Here is a 26,385-nt window from a genome sequence, read left to right on the forward strand (position 1 = left end):
TATAACACTATCAGAAAAATAAAATCACCAGTCCAAAATCTGGTTGAAAGCCGGTTTTTTTTTTAGAAAGTTCCAACTTAGTCGTTCTGCCTACAGTTCTAAATATCATTTTTATTGTGTCATGGTGCTGGGAAATCTTGGGTAAAACATGGCAAGGGGCATTTGGCTCACGCTAATTACCCCTAGGGACAGATCCTGTTGACTTCAGCAGGAGCAATATCTGCTTGTCTAAGGTCAGAGCACGGCCCACTTAATATGCACTTTGTAACATCAGAGAAAAAAATTATCACAAAACTAAAAATGAATAATAATCAGGCATGTTTTTTAGGACCCAACAGTTTAAGGGGAAATTCTGCCCATTTGCCATAATTAGTCTGGAATGATGTTTAAGGAACTGAAGGCAGAATTTTGTTCCATTTACATTTTGCCTACATTTAATAATACCTACATCAGAAAGATTTATTTTTTCCAGTTCGTTGATGCCTATTGTATCAGTGTTGAATAGTGGTGATTTCCTGAATCGGGGCCTTAATTTTGCCCCCTTCTGTATACCAGTAACAGAGTCTAGATTGTGCAATGAAACCTTAATTCTAGCAGTTCCTAACTTTGAGTACTTAACTTAATGTGAGGCAACCTTAACATTTTAATAGGTTTTTTATGTAATAACTATTTAAAGGCTAATCTGTTTTGTGATTTATTTGAAATAACAATCAAGGAAAAAATGTAATTGAGTACAGGCACTTTAAAAGTAAATTACTAGAATCAAGATAGATAAAGTTATTAAACTGTACCATAAATTTATGATGGATTTTCTACTTCAAGGCTTTGCAGCATACCAGAATTGTTTTCCCAACAGACAAGTGCTTAAGCAATAATTAAATGACTGAATGATGTGCATAAACCAGCTGTATTTTTAAACAATGGCCAATTTTATGTGTTTTACAATTTTACCACTAAAAAAGTGGTAGATAGTGTAAGTTCAGTTCTTTGGTTAAATAGGCATATTGATAAGTCTGCAAGTCCAGCAGTGTAAGTGAATGATAAGCCAAGAATCCTGGCTGCAATATCATACTGTAACTAGTGGACAGGATCAAAATGTGCACACAATTTACATGCCACACTCATCCTGAACACTAGCTTTAATATTTTTTTCTGTTTCATACAAGGGGACAGGGAAGTTCTTTTGTTTGACCATGCTACCGTTACTGTCCCAGCCATGACCCTTTTTCTACCTGCTTGGAAGTTGAATGCTATTGGAGTTGTCATTTCTGCTTTAAAATATGTAGGAAAATATCCAGCCTATGTTTATGTGCTGATAAGGGCAAAGGTGCCTTTTTTTGGCCACTCGGCAATACAAATACTGGGATTTTATTTCAAGCAGAAAACTTACAAGCATTTAAGCTGTTAATTTTAACTCACACATTTAAAACTAGTTGAGCAATATTCTCTTTTGCAAAAAAAAATTGAATTGAATTCTGGTAATTAATTGTTTGAGACATGTAAAGTCACTTTCACTGGTAGTAAGCAACACACTGGAATTTTACAGACAAGTAATTGTAAGCTGATAATGAAAGTTAGTTTTACTTTTTGTGCCAAGCTCAAAGTCAGCACTTAACCTGATGTTTGTTATTTTACATTTCCATACAGTAGCATATAGGAATATAATTCCTCTGGAACACAAGCCTCTTCCTCTTTAGTCAACCCTCTATTAGAGTTCAAAGCTGTTAGCAGCTGTAACACTGCTGGCAAACGGGTTGAAGCAGGCTGATTTTAGCATTCTTTAGCAGGTAAATTCATCTAGAAAAAAACCGAACATTTGAAAAATCTTGACTGTCGTTTAGAAATACAGATTTTATGGCCAGAGTAACCACAGCCTTGCATCTTGTGTAGCCATTTCCATTTGTGCAAATAGGGTGTAAACACTGCCAAATCAGAATCCTATAGTATATTGCAATCCCTTTACCAAAGTGCAAGTCCATGGAAATTAAGACCCCATGTAGTCACAGAGGTCCCAATTTTGTTCCCTTTTCTTTTGCCTTGAGTAGGAAAGGTGGGCAAGTTTACGCTGGTTTAAGTTTAAGATATTTAACTTAAATAGGAAATGACATCATTAGAGGTGAACAGAAAAGTTTTCCAATTGCCAAACCAGAAGTCAAGGTTTTGTATTTTCCTTGTATGCATTGATGGTACAAAGGCAAAAGCAAAAGCTCCCTATATTCTTTAGGCATTAGAAATTAGGCTTAGATAATACATTCATAGGCAATTTAGAAAAAAACCTATTGATTAGACAGACAGAGAGATGTCATAAAATGTTTCAGGGCGGAAACAATAGTTAAGTTAGGTCTTGGCAGCTAAAACTGTATGTAAAGGAGATTTCAGCTCTATTTGAAAATGCATGATTACAGTTTTGAAGGCTGTACCCTTTCCAATATCACAGTGTCCTTGTCTTGTCTATTTATTTGTGCAGTTACACTTTGTCTACAAAATAGCTAGGAAAGAGCTTTAGTATATGCAAATATGAGAATCTGCATGTGCATGCAAGTAATAAGTTTTTATATGCTTCTAAGAAAAGGAAGGGAGTGAGAGTAGCAGAATAAGGACTATAGACTTCAAAAAAGCAGCCTTTAACAAACTCAGAGAACTAGTTCAGATAAGTTAGATGTATTCAACTCTGCAGGGCCTGATAAAATTAATCTGAGGGTACTTATGGAACTAGCTGAAGCAATATCAGAACTATTAGCAATTATCATTGGGAACCTATGGAGGAGGAGTGAGTCCCAGAGGATTGGAGAAGAGAAGACACAGTACCTATCTTTAAAAATGGTAACAAAAAGGACACATGGTCAGTCTAACTTCAATACCGGGAAAGATACTGGAACAAATTATTAATACAATCCCCCAGGACAGTCTCATAAGCAAGCTAGGGAAAAGTGGTCTAATGAAATAACTGTACAGCTATAGTTTTTTATACAACTGGATGAAAGGCCATACTCAAAGAATAGTTATTAATGGTTCGCTGTCAAACTGGGAGAATATGTCTAGTGGAGTCTTGCAGGGGTCATGCCTGGAGATGCACTACTATTCAATATTTTCATTAAAGACTTGGATAATGTAGTGGAGAGTGTGCTTATAAAATTTGCAGATGACATCAAGCTGGGAGGGCTTGCAAGTACTTTGGAGGACAGGATTATATTTCAAAATTACCTTGATGAATTGGTCTGAAATAAAAAAGATGAAATTCAATAAAGCCAAGTGCAAAGTACTACACTTAGGAAAGAAAAGTTAACTGCACAACCACAAAATGGGGAATAACTGTTTAGTTGGTAGTACTGCTTAAAAGGCTCTGGGGGATTGTAGTGGATCACAAATTGAATATGAGTCAACAATGTGATGCAATTGTGAAAAAGGCCAATATTCTGGAGTGTATTAACAGGTGTGTCAAATGTAAGGTACCGGAGGTAACGTCCCACTCTGGTTAGGCCTCAGCTGAAGTATTGTGTCCAATTCTGGGCACCACACTTTAGGAAAGTGTGGACAAATTGGAGAGAATCCAGAAGAGACCAACAAAAGTGATAAAAGGTTGAGAAAACCTGACCTACGAGGAAAGAGTAAAAAAACTGGGCATGTTTAGTCTTGAAGATCACAGTAGACAAAAAAAAAAAAGCCCCTGTTGGAATCCTATAAATGTCTTCTGGAGCAACGTAATACCTTTAAGCTTTGGCAGTTCTGCCTTTGTATTTGGCATTGTGCATATTAATGAGCTCTCTGACCTTTCTGTGCTCCTTAACGGTGCTGCACCAATCTCTATATAGGACATAATTATATCCCTACAGCTCAGTGGCCATTCTCCAACTTGGGTTATGGTCCAGGCAAATTTTGTCCCATTCTAGGCACTTGCTATGATTTGTTTTTAACAATAGGTCACGATCTTCCAAACATGTCCTGCGTATCTTGCCAATGCAGTGCAGGTTTGTGAAAAAGTGGCAAGGTTCCCAGGGACAACGGGGAAAACAGGAATAGAGTCTATCATTGCCCTTGTAAAAGCATAGCTATAAGAGTAGGTCTGCCGTTGCAGCACATCTACATGGTTAGAGTGGTGTCTAGACACACCAATAATGTAGATTAGAATCTACACAAATCATTAACCCATCACCTTTTTCTGGGATTCAGCAATAGTAAAAAATGAAAAAGTTAAAAGAAAACAAAAGTTAAGATGATCACAGCTGCTGTTAATTGAGGCTGTAATTACTGTAGAGGAAATGGCAAAGATAAGTCTCTACTAGAAGAACAATAAAAATGTTCCATTATTCCCACCCCCCAAGCCCAAAATGTCAGACTCCTATGCAATTCAAAGGGAACCAGTGTCCTCAGTCTCTTTCAGTTTCAAGCTTTATTACTCTTTTTCATTCTTCACGGTGCTAGAGATGTAGGTTTAAGAATTTCTCCTTGGAATTACCAGCAATAGAATATGATGACCACTAATGAGCTCGAAGCAGTTTCAAAGGGGAGGACTGGCCACCAAAATGTAGGGTAGTCACAGTTTGCATTCCATAATGAGAAGTGATGTCTTAACAACTGGTTACGTGACCGTATTGAAACACTGTGCCCCAGGCATAGAGCTAGTAAAAGAGGCATGCCTTTTTGAGCGGAAGCCCTGAACTGCTGAGGACCAGGCCACATTCTCTTGGTGTAAAAGGAAGCACCAGCACTGACTGCCATGAAGTTTGGGGAGTTTTATTAGTAGCTGAAAATTGCTGTATACTGCTATGTTGCTTTTTAGATACAACAGTCTAAGGTTGACCACTACAATATCGGTCTTGAAAAATGTATTCCAGGGTAAAAAAAATTGTTATAAATAAATTGTGCAATACTGTGATCACCCTCAAAAGCTTGCGAGTTTTGCCTTAGACAAATAGATATGATTACCTAAGGAATTGCAGCATGAACTGAATTTTCCCATATTTATGCTCAAATAGGGAATGTTATTTAGGCAGGAATTTTTCAGACTCAGGTGTGTGAAATGACATGATTGGAAACCCTAGCAATTTGCACGTCCATGCCTCTTCATACATACACAATACCAGTTTACATGCATGGATTGGGTGTTGTGTATATGAAACTGATGACTGGGATTTTTTCTACATGGAGTTTTAGAAATATGAGTCCTAGATGTTTATAGAAATTGGCAAGTTTTAAAGGGTAACCATTGTGTATCTGGAAATCTTTGCTGCAAACTGTAATTATACACCTCCATAAAAATGCAATGTCATTAAAAATAAATAAACATATAAATGAAAATTTTAACATGCATCTGCCTGGCAATATTTGAGACCTATCATTACTCTACGTACTGGACCTGTAGTACATTGTAGTCCATTAGAGTGGCATAGAATATACTTATACATTACTGCAAAGAGTGTCAAAAGGGGGCATATATCTATTATACTTGCCAATGTCTGAGACTGGGAAGTAGCGCACAACTCTTCTGCAAGTAGATTGCAGTTGAAACACGATCTTAAAAAAATCAAAACAATTAAAGCCAAATTACTTGAAAGTCACATGCTCAGAACTAGAGAAGGTGTTTTTGTTTTTAAACTTGTTTGGGTTCCAACTTTCTGTACCATGACATTGCCAGCTTTCAGTGACACCATTTTTTGGATTTTAATAATATTGCCAAAACTGCCATTCTACTGTTCCCATTTCTCAGATTGCCTGGCAAGGCTTCCAGAGCACAAAGGGAATGGCTCTCTGAAATGTGCCACCTCTGCTATTTCAAATGATCAACCGCCTCTCTGCGCCATTGAGTAATGTCCTCTCTAAATGTCTTTAATAACCCTTCCTTTTAATCTATGACAGCCTCTCCAGTGAAATTATGTATTAAAAGGACTTCTTAAAAATAAATATATTGCACCATGTTATACGTGCTGCTCCTGTTTCACAGCTTCTAGATTATGATGGTAACAACCCACTGTGTCAATTTACTTGTGTCAAAGTGCTCTCTATGGGTGGGAGATATACAGTCTGACCTGTCCTCGTTGCTCTTATTATTGTTTTGCACAGTCTGGAATATTTTCAAGGAGAGCCAGACAGTTCAAACTATGTGTCTATTTATCACATAAAAGAGAATTGTGCACAGTAGTGCTGATCAGTCAGGGATGTGTCCTCTTGCTTGGTCCATCAGTTCTCAGGGTAACTATACTGTATAACTTGCTCCTTATGTTCAGCTGGAATTGCGCCTTGTGGTTCAGTCTCCCCCAGTTGCCTTCGCGCAGGAAGTATTCCCCTAGGGAGCCATGACAACATGTATATTTATCATGTGCAAAAATAAAAATACAGGAGATTAGTGAAATTCCATTTTCTTCTAATATTGAATTCCATTGTGACATACATATATAAAATATATAATTCTAAAGGGGGAAATAATCAGGGACATTTTAAAAGGAGGTAGATGAAGATAAGTGAGAAGCTGCTATAGACAGCATAACCCTACCATAACTGAAATAATCCATTTTGAAAAGGAAAAAAGTTATTTTCTAATATATGAAATTGTCTGACATTCAGGTGTTATTTATGCTACCTCATTTTCTCTGAGTCCCTTTTATTTCTGCTGGTCTAAACGTTTTTCCATCCAGTCCTAGCAGTTAGCTTCCAAACCTCCCCTGAGGTGACAAACCTAAGCTTTTCAGCATTAAGTAACTCAGGTGGGACAATGAACCGTTTTCCATACAAATGCACTAACACACGTGTCTGCACTTACTAAAGTGACTTAAACGACTTTTACACTTAACAGATGTATAATTCTGTTTTACTTTGCAACAAGCATCTAGACAGAGCTGGTGAGGACTTTTGAGACACCTCAGAATTCCATAGCCACCAAGATGATTATGGGGCTAATCCAAACTGTTGCTGGCTCAACTCAGCTAGCCACTTTCTTGATCCAGTGTTTGGATTGTGACTGGAGGTGGGACAACTAGCCATGTTACACCATTAGCTCCTATGATATAAGATTGGAATATGGCATCTGTTTTGAGCGTCCACTTCCAGAGCCTAATGGAACCCATTCTGGAAGGCTCTGAAGATGAATACTTGTTCCCCCAACTCTATCAAGGTTTTTATAGGACTGGCAATGATCTTTTATATCCAGCTATCAATGAAGTGCCCTTAGATATCCTATCCCCTGGATTTGACAAGACGGGTCTCCTTGATTTGTAAAAGACCTGTCACAACTGAACTGAGAGGAAAGATGACTAGAGTGCTGGTGGATGAAGTAGCGTTGAAAGTCTGATCCATTCCATCTTAAAGATTATTGAAAAGCTTATACCAAAGCTATGCAAGAGACAGAGAAGATTTATTTGCCTCCTTCATAGTACTGAATAAGTGTCAATCACCCAGCCATATTGTTTTGAGTAGTGGACAATCTAGTTAAACCAGGCTGCTTTCCAGTAGTGGCTGGTAAGGGTCCCTCCCATTGTATTGAAATTTCTACTTTGCAGAAAACAAATCAAGGAAATATGGACTTAAGTCTCTGCTTCTATGGATACAGAGTGATTTCCAGAGGGTACGTGTGCTAAGTCTCCTCTGGTGGAGTTTATGCCAGTGACATTCACTGAAGCACTACAGATGCTGGGAATTCTGCATTGCATTTCCCTCCTTCCCATGGCACTTTGGACACGTGTCCTTCCTGACTGGGGAAAGATAGCAGGGAAGAATTGGGTCCATTGTTGATGGAGACTCCCTTATAGAGAGTCACCTTGCCAACCTCTATAAAAGACTGTTGTGCAGCCATCATTCCTACAAGTCATTGATAGATGGTCATATATCAGTAACAACCAGAAATCCTAGTTTTTAATCTGCATGTAGACAAGAGGTCACAACTGTTTCTTTCAGATGCAGGCCTAATTACTATGATCTATGCCTCTGTCCCCTCAAGATTAGATTATTGCAATGTGTGCTCTAATTCAACTCAAACTCAAAGTGGAGTAGAATGAGATGGCCTGTTTGTTAAGTAGAACACATGACACCACTGTTCTGAGATCTCCACTGGCTGCCTTTTGGGTTCAGGGTGGAATGCAACACATAGTTTTGACCTATAATGGATGCAATAATCTACATGTAATCAGCAGACACTCCTAAAGCAGGAGATTCCTTACTAAAAAAAAGAGGAAGATCTTGGCACGGTATTCTCCATAAGTGGCCCTCATATCTGCTGACAGGTAGAGCATGCACCAACATGCAGATCTCTACCCAGGCTTTTGAGAAGGGACAAGTGCATGAAGCAGTCTGGCATCTGTGACTGGGCGTAAGTTTTTCCTTCTCCCTTTCCAGTTTTGTGGAGAATTTTTTGTTGCTTTACAATAGAGTGACTGCATTTTTAACAGCACTGCTTTTTAATGTTCTGATTGCATCTCAATAAATAAAATGTAAAATCAGAGCTCTGGGGTGTGGGTAGATTCCACTGGTAGATAAGTCTTTTCAGTATGAAGTCCATTAGTATGTTTATAGGGCTTTTGATGAGATGAATTGCAATGTTAAAGAAGGGAAAGTGCTATCATGCTCTGCAGGGCTATTTGTTGTCAGGAGAACTGATCTATTATATGACTTAGGGTAAAAGCACCTTCCTCTAGACTAATCTGAATTGCTAAGAGTGTCCTACTGTGGAGGCTGTTCCTGAATTGTGACCTCTCAGAGGGTGGCAGTAAGAAAGGAAACACACACACAGATCAGAGACTTTAGTCTGAACTGTGATATTTCTTGGAGAGCTACGATAGTTGACTTTTGCAAATGCTAAATGTTCTTAAGATCTCTATCCAACTTGTTCAGCAGTTCAATGAGAGAGAGTGCTGGAGACTGGAAAAATAAATAAATACCTTCATTTCGACATTTTGTATTAAGTCAGCTTATGCTGTCTAAAATGAATTGTAGCAAGGAATCTTCTGTTTGTTGTGCTTAAAGCAGCTGTGCTAATTGCAGTGGTTTTCAGTTTAAAAATCTTCATGATTTGATGTTTTAAAATATAGTATGAGATTTCTCTTATGCCTACAGCACACCATATTATAGGTAATGTGCTAGGCATACACAAAACTTGCAGCACCCTTTAAAGGGCTCCACTATATTAATGGCCACAAATGGGGGAAATAAAACTCTGTAGGGAAAAGTACTCTAGTTCATGATAGGAATATGTTGCTTAGGTTGACAGCAGTAAGAAACTGTAAGCTACATTTTGCTCTCAGGTTAGCTGAAGTAATTATGAAGAACTTTACTGGAGTTAAATTCAATGGAGCTAGTGCAGGGTTTCACTGCTGTAACTGAGACAAGATTTTGTCCCAATTTGATCTAGGGTCACATGCATTGTCTCTTATATGAGGCAAAAACCTGGATCAGGTCTAGCAGAGACTTGAAATGTTTCATTGCAAATAATATCTGTTGCTAATGTAGCCTGTCTTTTTTCTTTCTTTCTTTTTTTTTTTTTTTTTGGAGACTTGTTCACCAACCATTCCTGATTTCTGCAAATGTGAGAGCCATGGGTGGGTACGGTAATGTCTTTAATTGGAAATTGGACCTACTTCTGTTGGTGGAAGAGACAAGCTTTTGAGCTTCACAGAGCTCTTCTGACCTGAAGAACTTCACTAACTAGACAATAGTAATGCTTAGTCAGATTCTGCCTTTTGAATAGTTCTTTACTCTGTGCCCTTGTCTTCACTACAGAAAAATAGGTATGTTCTTAACGCAAGTTAGCTAACAAGTTAGCCTGCTTGAAGTGAAATCCTAGTCAAGATGCGGCAGTTTTTAGTTTCCACACAAGTTAGCAGGTCAAGTTAAAGCCTAAGCACACTTGAGTTAGGCTTTAACCTTTTTTTCATAATTAAGACAAGGTCTTTAAGTAGCCTCACTGAAATCAAGAGGAATACACATGTACTACTCAAAACAGGTAAACAGGCAGAATCTGGTCCTGCAAGAGTAGTGGTCATGACAGCTGTGTTTTAAATGCATTATTTTTCTTGACAGAATATTTTGCATACAATTTTGTGTTCAGCTAAAAATTAATATTCCAGGAAGCAGAAATTGAGTGTCATTGCTAACAAATAAAGGCTGGACAGTGATGAATGGGTTAGAGAATACTTTGTTTCCCTCAGAAGGAAAAATCAGATTGAAATACATCACTTCTAGCATATAACAATTTCCTTTCTTATTGCTAAAGGCTGGTTTTATAGGATAGTCAGAGAAACTCAGTAGTAGTGGAAGCTGTTGAAACTGGCTAGTCAGTTTTTTGAGTTTAGATATTCACTTGTTCTTGAACTATTTTATTACTACTTTAACCCGTTTATTAATACTAATTGATGAAAGATGAAGTAACTTGCATTATTTACTTTTCATTTATTGTGAATTGGATGAGTCAGTAGTTTAATTAGGGACTTAAGATAGTAAAAATTTCTCTGTGGAATTATCAAACTGCACTGCAAAGTCTAATGGCTGCCACTGAAGCTAAACTTCTTGTTACTAAAACCCGCTGTGTAACAAATTGCCTATTTACACATGTCATAAATGGTCTACACCATCTGGTTGATATTGGACTATATCTAGAAGCAACATTTGTCTGAGCACCCTGAGATTCAGAAGTGGCAGCTATGTCTCTACTGCTTAATGTCTATTAAGACATTAAAACAATTTGTGGGGTTTTTTTTAATTAAAATCTGTGGTTTCTGATTATGATTTTTAACAAGTGAACTCTTGACAGCATTGTGGCCCAACTTACTTAGCAGCTAGCAAATAGAGTGTTCTGTTCTCAAAGTTTCCGATCAAGTAAATTGAGTGGTGAGTTCCCACATCTTAATAGGTCAGAAAAGAAGCTTGTTCTTTGATGCAGTAACCCATGGGATAAGGGTATTTAATTGTCCTTGCAATGCTGAGCCAGTGAAGAGAATGTAACGATGAATTATTCCAACCTGACCAATAAGCATCACTGTAGAATCACATTTCAAGGAAGCCACTGAGATGATGAAGTCTAGAAAAGCACTTTAGGGTATGGGAAAGGAAAAACAGGGTAAACACATTGGTTGGGATTTAATTTAGGGCAAGATTGTGACTTGCCCAATGCTCCCGAGCAGGAGTGTCCCTTAAACCTTGCATGGGTTACTTGTATTTGTGGCTTGCAGGCAATGGGAGAGCAGCTTTTCTGGGGTCCCGTTGCTTCCCTGCTCACGCAAGTGGAAGGGGAATGGTTGGACAGAGCTGGGGTAGTCAAGTAAGGAGTGGATGGAGTCTTGACTCTGCACCCTTAACCTCACCAAATCTGTGTGTACTAAATGGTTGCCTCGGGTTAACTAAGGATCACATTGTGACTACCTAAATCACAATTCATTCCCTTGTGTAATCCTGGGACAGCGCAACTGTACAGTGCACCTTCCTATGCAGATTGTATTGTTACAGTCCAGCACACAGACAAAGACATTTGTCTTTATTTGACTTCATATTAAGATGCACTTTTCTGGCACTCCTTAAATAATACAGGAGCAGTTTTGCAAATATATACATGCAAGAAAACCTGGATGTGTGTATACATACAGAACTCAGCAAAACAACCAAGTTTCATGTTGGCACCAACTTTTTCAATCGCAGGCTGAATTTAAGATTCCTAATGACAGGTTCTCCCAGTCCTACTGAGAATACACACAGGAAGCAGATGTTTGTGGTCACAAGATGCAACTGTTGTAAAATCACTTATAAAGCTATCACCTCACCTTATCCAGACATTGAATATATTCCAGATGGTTAAGAAAAGAAAATATGAAAACATACTATTCATCTTACATTAATATAAAGTTATTTGTTCACCTGCATCTTGTTGTAACATACTGGTACTGCCTATTTTCACCTGAGCTGTTGAGGAGTCAGCAGTATTAAACTACTATTTACTTCTGCAGGTCATTCTACCAGTAATGCAGTAGGTGAGATTTCTGTACAGGTGGATGTCTTTACACATCCTGGAACTGGAGAACATAGAGTCACTGTAAAAGGTAAGTTTCAAATAGGGACTCTCAAGTAGTAGGGAGGTTATTTTACCTCCATATTTGGCACTGATGCAACCGCTACTGGAATACTGTTTCCTGGTCTTGTGTCCACAGTTCAAGAAGGATGTCAATAAATTGGAGAGGGTTCAGAGAAGAGCCATGAGAATGATTAAAAGATTGGAAAATGTACCTTATGGTGATCAGATTCAAGGAGCTCGATTTATTTAGCTTAACAAAGAGAAGGTTAAGAATTGAGTTGATCACAGTTTATAAGTACCTACATAGGGAACAAATATTTGATAATGGGAACAAATATTGGATGATGGGCTCTTACAAAAGTCTAATGAGATCCAATGGCTGGAAGTTGAAGATAAAAATGGACAGCATACTTCCATCCTGAATTTGTCTAACAGTGAGGGTAATTAACCACTGGGACAATTTACCAAGGGTTGTGGTGGATTCTCCATCAATGACAATTTTAAAATCAAGATTGGATGTTTTTCTTAAGGGCATACTCTAATTCAAACAGGAATCATTTCGAGAAAGTTCTATGTTATGCTGTGTTATGCTGGAGGTCAGACTAGCTCATAATAATAATAAGAGCTATACCAATCTGGAAGGGACCTTAAAAGGTCATTGAGTCCAGCCCCCTGCCTTCACTAGCAGGACCAATTTTTGCCCCAGATCCCTAAGTGACCCCCTCAAGGATTGAACTCACAGCCCTGGGTTTAGCAGGCCAATGCTCAAACCACTGAGCTCTTCCAGTCTTAGACTCTAGAAAAGAAACCTGAAGTAAAAAGTTCTAATCACAAAACAGCAAATTGTAGGTATTAATGTACTTCTTTCCCGACAAAAATAATAGCAAGTTCTCAGGGCCATACTCTGCCCCTATTGATGACATTGGGAGTTGTGTCTGCAGAGGTCAGTATGCAGCATGGCTTCAGTGTGTACTTGCTAGCGTGCTACACAGTTGAAATTCAATAAACAGTTCCACCCAACCAACATATAAGTTGGTATGTTCCAGATAACACCTCTTATACTTCAGGCATGTAATTTAGTTTTTAAAATGCTGCGGCAGAGTTAGATGTTGAATAATTGCACCAAGACTTAAAATAACCAACTTGTAATAAATACTGTCCAACATTGTATTGGTGAAGCTAAAGTCCACAGAAAACCAGTTATGTTTAGATTCATATCTGCTGATTTTTTTTTAAGCTACAGTGAATCTGGCAGACCAAACCAGGTGAGAATGTAAATTATTTGTGAAATTGCAGACTGCCGGAATTGTAACTGATATTATTAATACTCCTAATTCAGTGGGGAGCAAACAAAGCAATTGCTGGTTTGTAGAGTGTAGGTTATCTACCAGGAAGATTTCAGGTCGTCCTTCTGTGACCTCTCTGGCTACACTAAGCCTTACGACGTATTTAAGCAAGAATATTTACTAATATTTTGCATTCTAAATGCATATCTAATTCCTCTTATTCTCTTTAGTTGTAGCAATTAATAACCTAAACTGGCAAACAACAGCTATGTTCCGGCCGTTTGTGGAAGTCTGCATATTGGGTCCTAACCTGAGTGACAAGAAGAGAAAACATGGAACCAAGACAAAGAGCAACACCTGGTCACCAAAATACAATGAAACATTCCAGTTGTAAGTCTTTTTTTCTTTTAGCTGTCCATTTTATATAAATTGTTACAATTAATTTTGCAGCTAAAGCTGTGAGAACTGAAAATGCTACAGTCTAAGACTGTATATTTCACAGACCATAAGTATAGACACGATTTCAAAACTAAGGTTCTTTCAGTATATAGCTTGTTCGAAAGTATAGCCTTGTCTTATGCAGGGATGAATTTTAATCTTTGTGTTTTGGGCCTGTAACACTTCTTTTTGAAATTCCAGTTTCTGAAACATGGAAGACACGTGTACTTGGAATTAAGAACATTCTGGGAATTGTGGGGATTATTAGTTAGAAATGCACATGCATTTGCACACACAGATGAGAAGTTAGATACTTAATCGGCAGGGCCGCCCGGAGGGGGGGGGAGGCAAGTGGGGCAATTTGCCCCAGGTCCCGCAGGGGCCCCCACAAGAATGTCGGAGGCTCCCCCCCCCCAGCCTCTGCCTTCCCCCATCCCCCAGCACCTCAGCGCGCCACATCCAGGAGCAGCCCTGGTCAGAGCTAAAACGATGGGGCTCAGGCAGGGCCTGAGCTCCTCCTGCTCAGAGCCATGTGGTAAGGGGATGGGGCCTGAGCTCCTCCCGCTCAGAGCTGTGTGGTAAGGGGGCAGGGCTCCGGGCCGAGTGGCAGGAGCTCAGGTCACATGGAGCCACGCCACTGCAGCATTGTCCAGGGCCGCTCCTGGACGTGGTGTGCTGAGGCTCTGGGAGAGGGGGGAGGCGGGGGTAAGCGGTATGGTAAGGGGACCAGGGGGGTTGGATAAGGGGCAGGGAGTCCCGGGGACAGGGCGGGGGCAGAGGTTCAGGGGAGGCGGTCAGGGGACAGGGAATGGGAGGTTGGATCGTGGGTATTCCGGGGGTCTGTCAGGACTCGGCAGAGGTGGTGAATTGGGGTTGGGGCAGTCAGGGGACAGGGAGCAGGGGGGATTCGTGGGGGGTGGGGTCCCAGGGGGGTGGTTGGGGGGGTCTTGGGACAAGGAGCAGGATGGGTCAGGGATTCTGAGGGGGACAGGAAGTGGGGGAGGCACAGCCTTCCCTACCCTAAAGCTCATTCAGCAGTTTGAAGCTTGCAGACAGCTATTTAACACAAAGAGCCAAGCTGTTATCTTTTGCCTTAGGGCTACCATCCCTTTCACTTCTCAAATGCCAAATTATAGTCTACATTTAATTTCAGTGCCAGAGGGAGATTCATGTCAGGGGAGGGTAGCTTCATTTAAAATTAGCCACTTTAGATTAACAGTGATAGAGCCAAGAGAGTCATGGGGGAGGGATCACATGAGAAGAACAATATTCTACACCACCTACCTCCTTCCCAACCCTACCAAGGGAGACCCCCCCATCCCTGCATTCCCCGAGGCTCCAGAGGAGTTAATTCAGTGGCTCTCAAACTTTTGTACTAGTGACCCCTTTCACATAGCAAACCTCTGATTGTGACCCCCCTCCTTATAAATTAAAAACACTTTTTTATATATTTAACACTGTTATAAATGTTGGAGGCAAAGCAGGGTTTGAGGTGGAGGCTGACAGCTCGCGACCCCCAGTAATAACCTTGTGACCCCCTGAGGGGTCCTGACCCCCAGTTTGAGAACCCCTGGGTTAATTTAATTTTAGCACCCTGTGTCCATTCACATGCTTGTGCTATTTTGAGCATTTCAGTTTTCACAACATAGGCCCATCTCAGATTCTGGAACAAGCTTAAATGCTCAGTTCATGGAGTATGTACATAAACTATACTAAAGACAAACCCACAGTAACTGTCTCCAGTTTGTGAGGGACCCCATGGAGCCAGTCTCTAGGAAACAGATAAATTCATGGAGGTTAAGTCCATTAATAGCTATTAGCCAGGATAGGTAAGGAATGGTGTCCCTAGCCTCTGTTTGTCAGAGGGTGGAGATGGATGGCAGGAGAGAGATGACTTGATCATTACCTGTTGGGTTCACTCCCTCTGGGGCACTTGGCACTGGCCACTGTCAGTAGACAGGATACTGGGCTGGATGGACCTTTGGTCTGACCCTATATGGCCGTTCCTATGTTCTAACCTAAATGAACCTAAAGTTATGGACACAGATATGAGTCAAGGAAGCCAGCAGAGTATCAGAAACCTGGAAAAATCTCTGACTGGATGGGCTCAGGCATTTAGTCACAAGCTGAGGTGTTTCAAAAGTTCTGGATTTTTTTTTGTGGTTTCTTTAAACAATCAAACACAGCAAGCAGCAAATATTTGCCCACACACTTCTGAAACCCCAATCCATGTTCAGGTTTTGGCAGACTAATTTCAGCTTTTCAATTAAAAAAAAAACACAACAAATTTTGAAGGAAAGCAGACATAGTCTGTGATTTTTTCTACTTTTAAAAAAACCTCTCGTTTTCGATCCAAAAAAAGTTTTGACGGAAAATATTTGTCCAACCCTTTTAATGAGTTTTAGTGCCTTTTAGCACTAGCTGATGCTGAGAAGCAGTGATGCCTTGTAAAGGTGACTTGAAAAGAAGTTCTCTCAAAACTGGGTTTGTGCTGAGACGCAGAAGGCTTTTAAATATTTATTTTTCCCAGGGCTGCCTGGGGTGGTGGGGAGGCAAGTGGGGTAATTTGCCCCGGCCCCACAGAGGCCCCCATGAGAATATAGTATTCTATAGTATTGCAACTTTTTTTTAATGGAAGGTGCCCCTGAAATTGCTTTGCCCCAGGCCCCCTGAATCCTCTGGGCAGCCCTGCTAATCGGTCATTTGCATGTGCAGTTACCTCGATTGCTAATGCCAGTTGTACATGCATTTCTATAAATCTGGGCCTTAAATGTTTGTAAAAGTCTGAAGATGTACAATGATAACCAGTTGCTATTAATAACCACTTTTACTTAATCCCCAGAAGCCAAAGAACCTTTATATTTGATTTAGGAATCTAAATTTAGCAATTCCCCACACCAAATTCCTTTTACCTGCTCTCTACATCATCCTCCTTTTTCTAGATTAAGACCTCTTAGAGCCTGCCCATTTCCCAAGCACTAAAAGACCACACTCTGCCTCCACACACTGGGAGTTTCACTTTCTTGGCTTCTCCTGACCATCAGCCTTACATCTGACCATGAAGCTGCTTGAGGCTCTATGCCAGTGATTCCCTCTGCCCCAACTCAGTGGCATAGACCTCAGTGGGCTGTACACTACTGGAGTGCTCCCACTGGTGTGACCTCATGCAGATGTGCAAGGTCACACTCTGAGGACACCATTTTGCTATACAAAATGGCGTGCTCTATGCGACGTGACCTCCAACACGTGGTGTAAAAGTGCTGGAATGCTGTTCTGGTGCAGTCTGGCACTATACCTGTGCCCTGACTGCCTGAGCAGTGTTGGTTTCTGGCCTCAAAGACCATTTTATAAATAGCAGCTAGGAGGGCAGGCTGAGGAAAGCCAGTCAGAATTCACTGTTAGCAAGAACCCCTACTTGACCCCAACTCCAAGGGCAGCAACCTTCCCTGCTCCTACCGCTATAACCCACTTAAGCAGCCCTTAATAGCCTAGCAATCTGATGGTGGTTAACATCTTAGAACTGGCAAGTGTCCTCACGGGTTAAACCACATTTTAGAAAGAGGGATATGCAATGTGTCCCTTTGTGACAAATTATTCTTCTCATTTATTTGATGTGTTTGCACAGAGACAAATGTGAACAAAAGCAGCGGTCTGTTTACAAGAGAAATGAATTCAGAATCATAGAATCATAGAATCATAGAATTCAAGATCAGAAGGGACCATTATGATCATCTAGTCTGACCTCCTGCAAGAGGGCCCCAATCTTCCCTGGAGGAAAAATTCTTTCCCCCCACCAAATATGGTCAGCTGAACCCGAGCATGCGGGCAAGACTCTCCTCCCCAAACCCTCTGGAAAGAAAACATCACACCCAGCCAGGCACATTGACCTATTGAGCAAGCCCGTTATCCTATCACCACATCCCTCCATAAACTTATCTAGCTTAATCTTAAAGTCGTATTTCAAGCCTGAATTGAATGAGAGTTTATATATATATCCGTTCGTCGTGTCCACATTAGCACTAGCTGAAAAAAAATTCTTCTCCTTCCTGGTATTTATTATCTCTGATATATTTAAAGAGTGTAATCATATCTCCTCTCATCCTTCTTTTTCGGATCATTCTAGTGGCCTTCTTTGTACCTGTTCTAGTTTGAATCATCCTTCTTAAAATGGAGACCAAAACTGCACACAATACTCCAAATGAGGTCTCTGATAACTTTCTAAGTTCTTGTTAGACATCCTAAATGCACACTTCTACACTTCTCACTTGAATTTCATCCTGTTACCCTAATACAAGGTCATCCAAATCATCCAAATCAGATATATGAGATCCACACCCATTTCCCCTCTAAAAAAAAATCTCTACTCAAAGAAAGAAGGAGATGGTTTTGCACGATCTACCTTTTCGTAATCAATCTGTAATAATCTCCAGTTGCCATCGGCCCTCCTGCTCGAAAACCATTCTCTCTTTAAGATTTTTCCATGACTTTGCATACTACAGATGTTAGACTAACAGGCCTATAATTTTGATGAGAAATCATTTAGCTATCACACTAGGAAAAAGCTGAGCCCTATTATTATTACTAGCATTTGTTTCCCAATCTATTGTCATTTGCAGCGCTAGTTTCTCATTACATTTTACCTCATTATTGATATACAGTGCTACTCCCCACCTTTACCTTCTCAGTCTCTCTTTTTTTTACCTAAGCTTCTCGCATTGGTGAACAAACATCCTAATTTTCTGGCTATATCTGTTCCCTTTTCCTACAACTCCAGGGTTATGGGGACACATGAAGTACAGGCATCCCTTTAGAAGACTGAAACATGTTTAATGGCAATTGCCAACAATTATCTTCCTAAAATTTGATTTTTAAAAGCACAGTAGTTGAAACAAAGATAGACACTGAGAATCACGTAATGCAGGAGGACGATCTTAAGGATCTAAAGCTGGGTAAGATGGGAACAACTAAATACAATTAGCACCAGACTGGGTGAGCATCAAATAGTCAATATATTTAGTGTTTTTCATTCTTTATAAATAGCTTAATCTCCAAATTGGTAGACACCCATCCATCCTCAAGTACCTATCTTCACTGGATCTGTCTTTACTTTGTAAGATTAGTTACATAATGAGTAAGAGGAAATCATCACTATTAGAGGGAGCACTGGCAGTAACATTAGAGAATGTGAGTTTAGGCTACTTTTTAATCGCATGCTTCACAAGCCTTTTGCTTTAATAACAGCAGTGTAACAAATGGATCTGTCAGGTTCAGGATACTGAGCAGTACAGGGGCCTACGTTTTCCACATCTCTGTCTCCTACATCCAGGAGCAATCAGCAGGTTAAGTTTAAGCATGAAAGAAATTGAAAGGATCTACAATAATTTTTTGGTAGTAAAAATCTATTCATGCAAAACCTTCGAACTATTCACCAATCTAACATAGGCCTGATCCAATGCCTTCTGAAGTCCAACTGAGCCTTTTTATTGACTTCAACATGGAATAGCTCAACCTGTAGTTAATCTCTTCTGCTACCATTCATAATAAAATAATGGCAAAGCAGAAATCAATGTTAAGAAGTATCCCCAATCTGTTTCATGCCACAAATTTATTTACCAAATAACTTATTCCAGAGGTGGGTAGCTGGATTTTATTTATTTTTTTATGGAGCTGAAAGACATTTTCAAGCTATGCCTTCTTTCTAAATCTTTTTTAATGCTAGACTGTTAGAATAATACAGGTTTCTTGAGTGATTAAAGCCTATGTTCTATTTGGATTACAGCATAGCAGCATATCATTAGAGTCAAGAGGTTTCTAGACTGCCTGGCACGCTGTTTCATTTTTAAATCAAAGGGAAATCATGTAAATCTTCCTCTAAGTGATAACCAGCCCTGTATACTTGTTTTATGTGCCTCAGAATGAGTGAAATCTTGCAGCTATAACTCAAAATATGCAATGAGTTTCATGAAACAAAGCACCACATGTATACAGTCCTGGAGCCTTGCAGCTCTGTCTATCCTACAAGGGGATTACTGTGTGCTGCACGGTGAATACTAATGATATGCTTTCCTGCAGTAAAAGCATCCAAGACAGTATTATAGGAATGGTAGCAATGCATATTATTGTTCTTGCCAGTGCAATGTCGTAACTGGCAGGTTTCTCCAGTTGGTTTGGCCCAACCATAACGTAAGTATATTTATATTTAACTGCAACTAGCCACCAGCACTTGGAGTGACATTAACCCCATTGCAGGTGCTGCACACTCTTTAACGCAGTTCTTAAGTGGTGCACAGGGCTTTGTTTGGCCCCCTACATTAGCATGAATTTCACCCTTAACACGCTGAAGGGCCTTTTGTGGAACTTAAGGAGTGCTTGTAAAACACCTCGAGTTCCTTGGATGAAAGGTGCTAGAGATGCATTGTTGTTATAAATTTAGTGAGAATTACAAGCCTACCAATTTCTCTTTCATTATCTGGGAAAAGTACCTGCTGCAGTCACAGTAGCTAAATCATAATGGAAGCCTGACAACCAAATCGAGGCTGCAGAAAGAAAAGCTGCTTAAAAATAAATCATCATCATGATGACAGCAGTAGATCATATTTTAGCCATTTCTTTCCCAAGCTAAATGCCCCTCCTTCCCCCCCCCCCCCCGCCCATTTTGTTTTGTTTTGTTTTTTACATAGTGGAAACAAAATATACAGCCACTTAACTGGAAATTATGATCTAACAGTACATAATCTTAGGTCTGCTGTGAACCTTTCAGATTGAGACCTGAAACCAGGCTTAACTGACACTGAGGGCTTGGCTACACTTGCAGGTGTGCAGCGCTGGGAGTTAAAGCTGTCTTCGTACAGCTGTGTAATGAAAGCGCTGCAGTGTGGCCACATTTGCAGCGGTGTTGGGAGTGATGCATTATGGGCAGCTATTCCAGCGTTCAAGCGGCTGCAACGTGCTTTTCAAAAGAGGGGAGTGGGGTGGAGTGTGACAGGGAGCGTGGGCGGGAGAGAGAGAGTGGATTTTTGGAGCCGACACTGTGTCAGCTCCCTGCCTTGCAAATTCCGACCACTTCCCCCACCTCTCATTCACTCTTAAGTGCAAATAGCTTTCAGACCAGATAAGCAGCTGCTCCAACGGACTCCCTCCCCCCCCCACCCCCGCCGTGCTGTTTCTCTCCTCAAGCAAACACTAGCTGTGGACATTCATCCCCCTGCTGCCTCATTCACAGCAAACAGTAGCTGTGTTTGTTTTTTAGATAAGCAGCTCCGGGAGCCCCAAGTTCACAACAAAACAAAGAGAGGCATCATAACAAAACAAAGAGAGTTCTTTAGTTAAAAGCATTATGGGAAAATTCTGGAGGTCAGTTACAGCGTAGTAAGATTAATCACTGTTTACACTGGCACTCCAGCACTGCAGCACCAGCGCTGCAGTCGTTATTCCCAGGGCCGCCCAGAGAGGGGGGCAAAAGGGGCAATTTGCCCCGGGCCCCGGGCTCCGCAGGGGCCCCCAAGAGAACAGCGGAGGCTCCCGCCTCCGCCCCTCTCCTGGAGCCTTAGCACATGAAGCGGCGTGTCTCAGCCGGGGCCCCTGAGCCCCGCCCCACGCCGCGTGGGGAGGGGGCGGGGCTGGGAGCTCCGGCCTGAGCTCTGCTCCCTCCGCTGGGCCCGGAGCTCCCAGCCCCACCCCCTCACCACGCGGCTCTGAGCCGGACGGAGCTCAGGCCCCGCCGGAGACATGCTGCGGCTGTTCAGCCGAGGCGCTGAGGCTGCGCGTGAGGAGGGAGCCGGGGGTAAGAGGCTGGGGCCGGGGGCGGTTGGCTAAAGGGCAGGGAGCCCTGGAGACAGTCAGGGCAGAGGTTGGGGGAGGGGCAGGGAATGGGAGGTTGGATTGTGGGTGTTCTGGGGTGGATAGGGTCAGGGCTGCCCAGAGGGGGTGGGGCAAGAGGGTGCAGGAGCTTCTTCGCTCCCGGTCTTCGCCGGCAGGGGGGTCCTTCTGCTCCAGGGCGGAAGGACCCCCCCACTGGCGAATTACCGCCGAAGCGGGACCCGCCGCCAACGTGCAGCCCGGTCTTTGGCGGTAATCGGCGGGGGCCCTTCCGTTCGGGACCCGCGCGAAGTGCCCAAGACCGTGGCGGGGGCCCCCGCCGCGAATTACCGCTGAAGACCGGGCTGCACGTCGGCGGCGGGTCCTGCTTCGGCGGTAATTCGGCGGTGGGGGGCTCCTGCCGCGGGTCTTCGGGGCACTTCGGCGGCGGGTCCCGGAAGGGCCCCCCGCCGCCGAAGACCCCGGGCCCCCGGAATCCTCTGGACGGCCCTGGTTATTCCCCAGGCAGAGGTGGAGTACAGCCAGCACTGTAGCCAGGGAGATACAGCGCTGTCTGTGCCTTGCAAGTGTGGACGGTGAGTGAGTTGCAGCGCTGTAAAGCCACCACCAGCGCTGCAACTCTCCAAAGTTGAAACTCATAGAAGACTTTGATCAGACCCAGGCTGGTCTAGGAATCCCCTCAACTCTAAGCAAGCAGGGGGCTCCCTCACTCCTTCAGCAGCAGACCCTAGGATCCCTTCTTTTTTTATGTTGACATCTGAGGCCTAGTGACATGCTCTCCTACTGTCTATAGCGGTACAATCAGCTGGCCTCTCCCCTTCTTTCAAAGATGGGAGTTAGTCCATCCCACCCCTCCTGTTTCTTTGAGGGACCAGTCAATAGGCCCACTGCCCCAGCATGTGTCTATGGGACACATTTTCAGGAGAGCAGGATGCCTGTCCACACACAAATTCAGCAGCAATCGGTAAGGAAACATTTTTTTTGACAGATGTCCCCAAGCGCACACCATGCTAATAGGGAAAATGCCTGTTCTGGGTTTGGGGAAGTGGGACCAATGATTACAAAACCAGCTCGTTTTGCGAGGGTTTAGTGAGAGTTTTCTGGTTCGTCCCAAGCAAACATTGGCCACCTGATCCCCCAGCTGGGTTTGTCACACTTGTGGAAACCTAAAACAACCATCAGGGCTGGATTAAGGCAATTCAGAGCCCTCCCCCATAGCCCCACTCACCAATATGGGCCCACACCTATTCAGAGTGCCAGTGCTGTGGTGTCTCTCTCTTCCTAGAGAGGCAAGGATGGCTAGTTGGGGTCACTTCTCTCCCATCCCCATACAAAGAGCAGCAGTGGGGGACTCACTCTCCTTTGAGAGGCATGAGTGCTAGGAAGGAGCTCCCAGTACTCAACCCAGCAGCTACGGTGGATCTGTTAGGGTGGGTAGTGTCAGCCACACACAAAAACTCTTCTGCTGAGGTTGTGTTGGCAAGACTCCTGGGCTGTAGGTTGTAGAGCTAGCCCTCCATAGAGAGACATGGGACACAGTTCATCCCTTTCAGAGCTATTGTTTCAGACTGTCTGCAGACGTCGCAGTATTGTCACACTCGGGTCACATTCTCATACTTGTCTTTGTGGCCACAAGAAATAGAAACTCACTATTTTAAATGAAATCTGAGATTCTGACGTAAATACTGGACACTCTGGCCCTAGGCACTGCCTGTAATATCTAAGCTATAATCCATCTCTGACAATTGCTTCCATTCAGCATTCATCTCAGATCTACAGTAGTTAAAATTAAAATGAAAGCCATTATAATACCAACCATTAAAATAAAAAGGTGGTTAGTTAGTACAGTAACTATGTGTTCTGAGGGTATGATGCTGTTCTTGGAAGCTAAACATTTTTTGTTAGAAAGCTGTTCTATTCAGAGGCTGTACCTCACCGTTGGGATTAACAGTATAGCAAAAAAGTATTGTAAGACAAAATCCCTCAGTCAGATAGGGGGACATGGAAGGCCTTGAAGCAAAGCCAAGGCAGTTCCTATGTTCAGGGTGGGGACCAGAACGCAGAGAGCTACACAGAGGATAGATCTGCTGGTCACCATAGAACATTATGGAGTCTCCCTGATCCTAGTACACAGGAAGGTTTAAGGGCATAGTGAGGGAACATCTAATGGCTCCAAAACTGCTCCACGGCTTGTGACACATTCCAATCTCCCTGATTCCCACTGCTCTGTCCATCACCCATTTATTGGGGTGGAAGGGAAGGGACCAGAACTTGGCTCCTAGAAAGGAAACATTGTGCTATTGTATAATATAACAAGAATAGTAAATCGTGGGTATTAAATGTGGGTAAATTTTTTATAAATGAATACGTGACTCAGACTAAAGAAACATTTTTCATTTTCTGATTGAAAAAGGTCATCACAGGTGTTTATGTTGTGTTGAAAAGGTGTCCTAGGTAGATCATCATCAGGCTTACATGTTTTTTGGATGCAACTGATAAATATTGCTAGTCAATTCTTTACCCCTGGAAAACAGCTGGCACCCATACATTGAATCATATATATAAAATTTGCAATCGGGGAAGAAGCTCAATACCAAATACTGATACACAATTTTGTACTGAATACACAGAGGATATGATCACATTACTCTATAAGTAACATTTAGAAAACAGACACCTTGGAGTGCAGAGCCTCTCCTATAATTGTCATATGAAAACCATTTGCCCCTTCATTAAATTGAAAATTAATAGAGTTGGGAAAACAGATCAAAGATTTACTAGAAATCCAAAAATTTTTTAGCTGGACAGGGGGAAAAAGAGCCTAAATAAAGGTTAGTTGTGCTTTAAAGACATGTGAGATACTGTTCTGAATTCCTCTGAATTGTAGTTTTACATCCATTTAAACATTTCTGTTTGGAGTAAAAACACCATAATTGGTCTATCAATGCTTAAACAGCTTTGATTAAAATGTTGATCATCTGAAATATTTCTGGAGAAAGGGAACAGAGAGTCTGATTATGCCAAATGCGGAGGGAGTTGCTGAATGCTTTCAAACTTCCATTCAAGTCAATAGAAACTGAGGGCGCTCACTCAGCACCTTCCAGGATCAATACAAATACAGTTTATAAATCAATATTTTGTTCGCAGATGTAGAACTATCTCTGATATGCATATTAATTTTTAAAAGGTTTCTAAGCCATGTTAACCCCTTGGGGGAATTAAACTAACTTCCATTTTCAAAATCCATTCTTTTAAACCACGCAGCATTCTGAGTAATGAAGAAGGGCTGAGAGCCTATGAGCTTCACCTCTCTGTGAAAGATTACTGCTTTGCCAGGGAAGATCGCACTGTAGGAATGACAGTTATCCAGCTACAGAATACTGCAGAGAAAGGTAGCTGCGCATCCTGGTATCCTCTACTGAAAAATATCTTTATGGATGACACTGGGTTGACAATCCTTAGAATACTTTCTCAGAGGACCAATGATGAAGTTGCTAAAGAATTTGTGAGACTTAAATCAGAAACAAGATCTATTGAAGAAACTGTCTGAATCACAAATAATGCAAGAGTGATACTGTCAAGAACATAGATACAATGTTGTTGTCTGAATAGTGCATGCATGTGCAAATCAGTGGGAATGTTTAATTAACTCTGTTTCAGTGTTTGCCAGTACTTAAGTACTATATTTGCAAGGTATGTTGAGGCGCTGTACACCTTTTATACATATTTTGGTCTTTGGAAAAGTAATTGTTACAAAGAAGTGCCAAAACCAAGATTAAGAGTAAATTATTAATGGTATATTTTAAAAAGTTGAGTTCATCTCATTGCAACTCCTTCACATTAAACATTTACTAATGAATGATTATTCTTTTGAGTTGATTAATTAGTTGTCTCTGTTAAATTACTGTGAGTTGCTTCTACATGTCTGAATTGAGTTACTTCCCTTATCATTATAAAGAATTTTATCTAATTTCATAATCATTTTATGCTAACCTCATTTTAGGTATCTTACCAATAACTTTTCTATCATAACTACAGATGCAGTTACTTCTAGAAAGTGTTTGTAATTTTATAATTACTGATATAAAGTAATGATTTTTGCATACAAACTGAAAAAGGGTGGAAATATTTTATGCTAACCCTTTTCCAAACTTTCATAAATATCACTGTGAAGAAATACTGTTAACGGAAGTTCTCAAGAAGCTACGCTTATCAGAGTTTGTTACTGATGTTAGATATCTTGAGATAACTTTGTTCATCAAAACTGCCAAGGCAACATCATATTTGTATAAAAAGGTAAGTTGATATCTGTAGAAAAAGACTGCCATACAGTAGAGTATACATGCTTTACAAGAATTTCATTTTTTTAAAATGATACAGTACTGTATAAGAGTTAATAGTTCGGAAGATGTAAAGCTGGTTTGTGGTTTGTTTCTAGAAATCATTTATGAAAAGTAATGATGCTGTTAGCATTTTCACTCTGAAAGTTATAAATGTTGCTTTACATACTTAGCTGTAATATCAGTTAAGTGCTTTATTTCTTTTGTTTTAGAAAAGTTCAAGTTTGTACTTATGCAACATTACTATGTATTGCACTGAAGCAAAATCCATGTCTTGTAAATATTTAGTGAGAAATTGTAAAATAAAGTATAAAAGAAACTGCTTCTAGTTTTGCAATTGACATTATTTATGTGCCTGTAGGCATAAATTGCACTGGGAAGCCAACTGAGTGGGGTGCAGTGTTGCATTACAATATATCAAAGTATGGATATTAGTGTCTCTAACATTCCTTAAATATTTGCATCTTTTGTAAAAATAAGGTTTCATATGTGAGCAATACATGCAAAATTATAATAA

General features: G+C 41.1%; 1 protein-coding gene across 1 annotated transcript in view; it reads left to right on the plus strand.

The window, feature by feature from the left end:
• The window catches only part of UNC13C (unc-13 homolog C), a 382,852-nt gene extending 356,701 nt beyond the window's left edge, over positions 1–26,151 (plus strand). Inside the window, exons 30-32 of the mRNA XM_039492380.1 lie at positions 11,922–12,014; positions 13,503–13,662; positions 24,793–26,151. Coding sequence (XP_039348314.1) covers positions 11,922–12,014; positions 13,503–13,662; positions 24,793–25,078 — 539 coding nt within the window. The 3' untranslated portion in view covers positions 25,079–26,151. The remainder of the gene's footprint in view (positions 1–11,921; positions 12,015–13,502; positions 13,663–24,792) is intronic.
• The last annotated feature ends 234 nt before the right edge of the window (positions 26,152–26,385 follow it).

The sequence above is a fragment of the Mauremys reevesii genome, linkage group 10, assembly GCF_016161935.1.
Source record: "Mauremys reevesii isolate NIE-2019 linkage group 10, ASM1616193v1, whole genome shotgun sequence".
Classification (NCBI taxonomy): domain Eukaryota; kingdom Metazoa; phylum Chordata; order Testudines; family Geoemydidae; genus Mauremys; species Mauremys reevesii.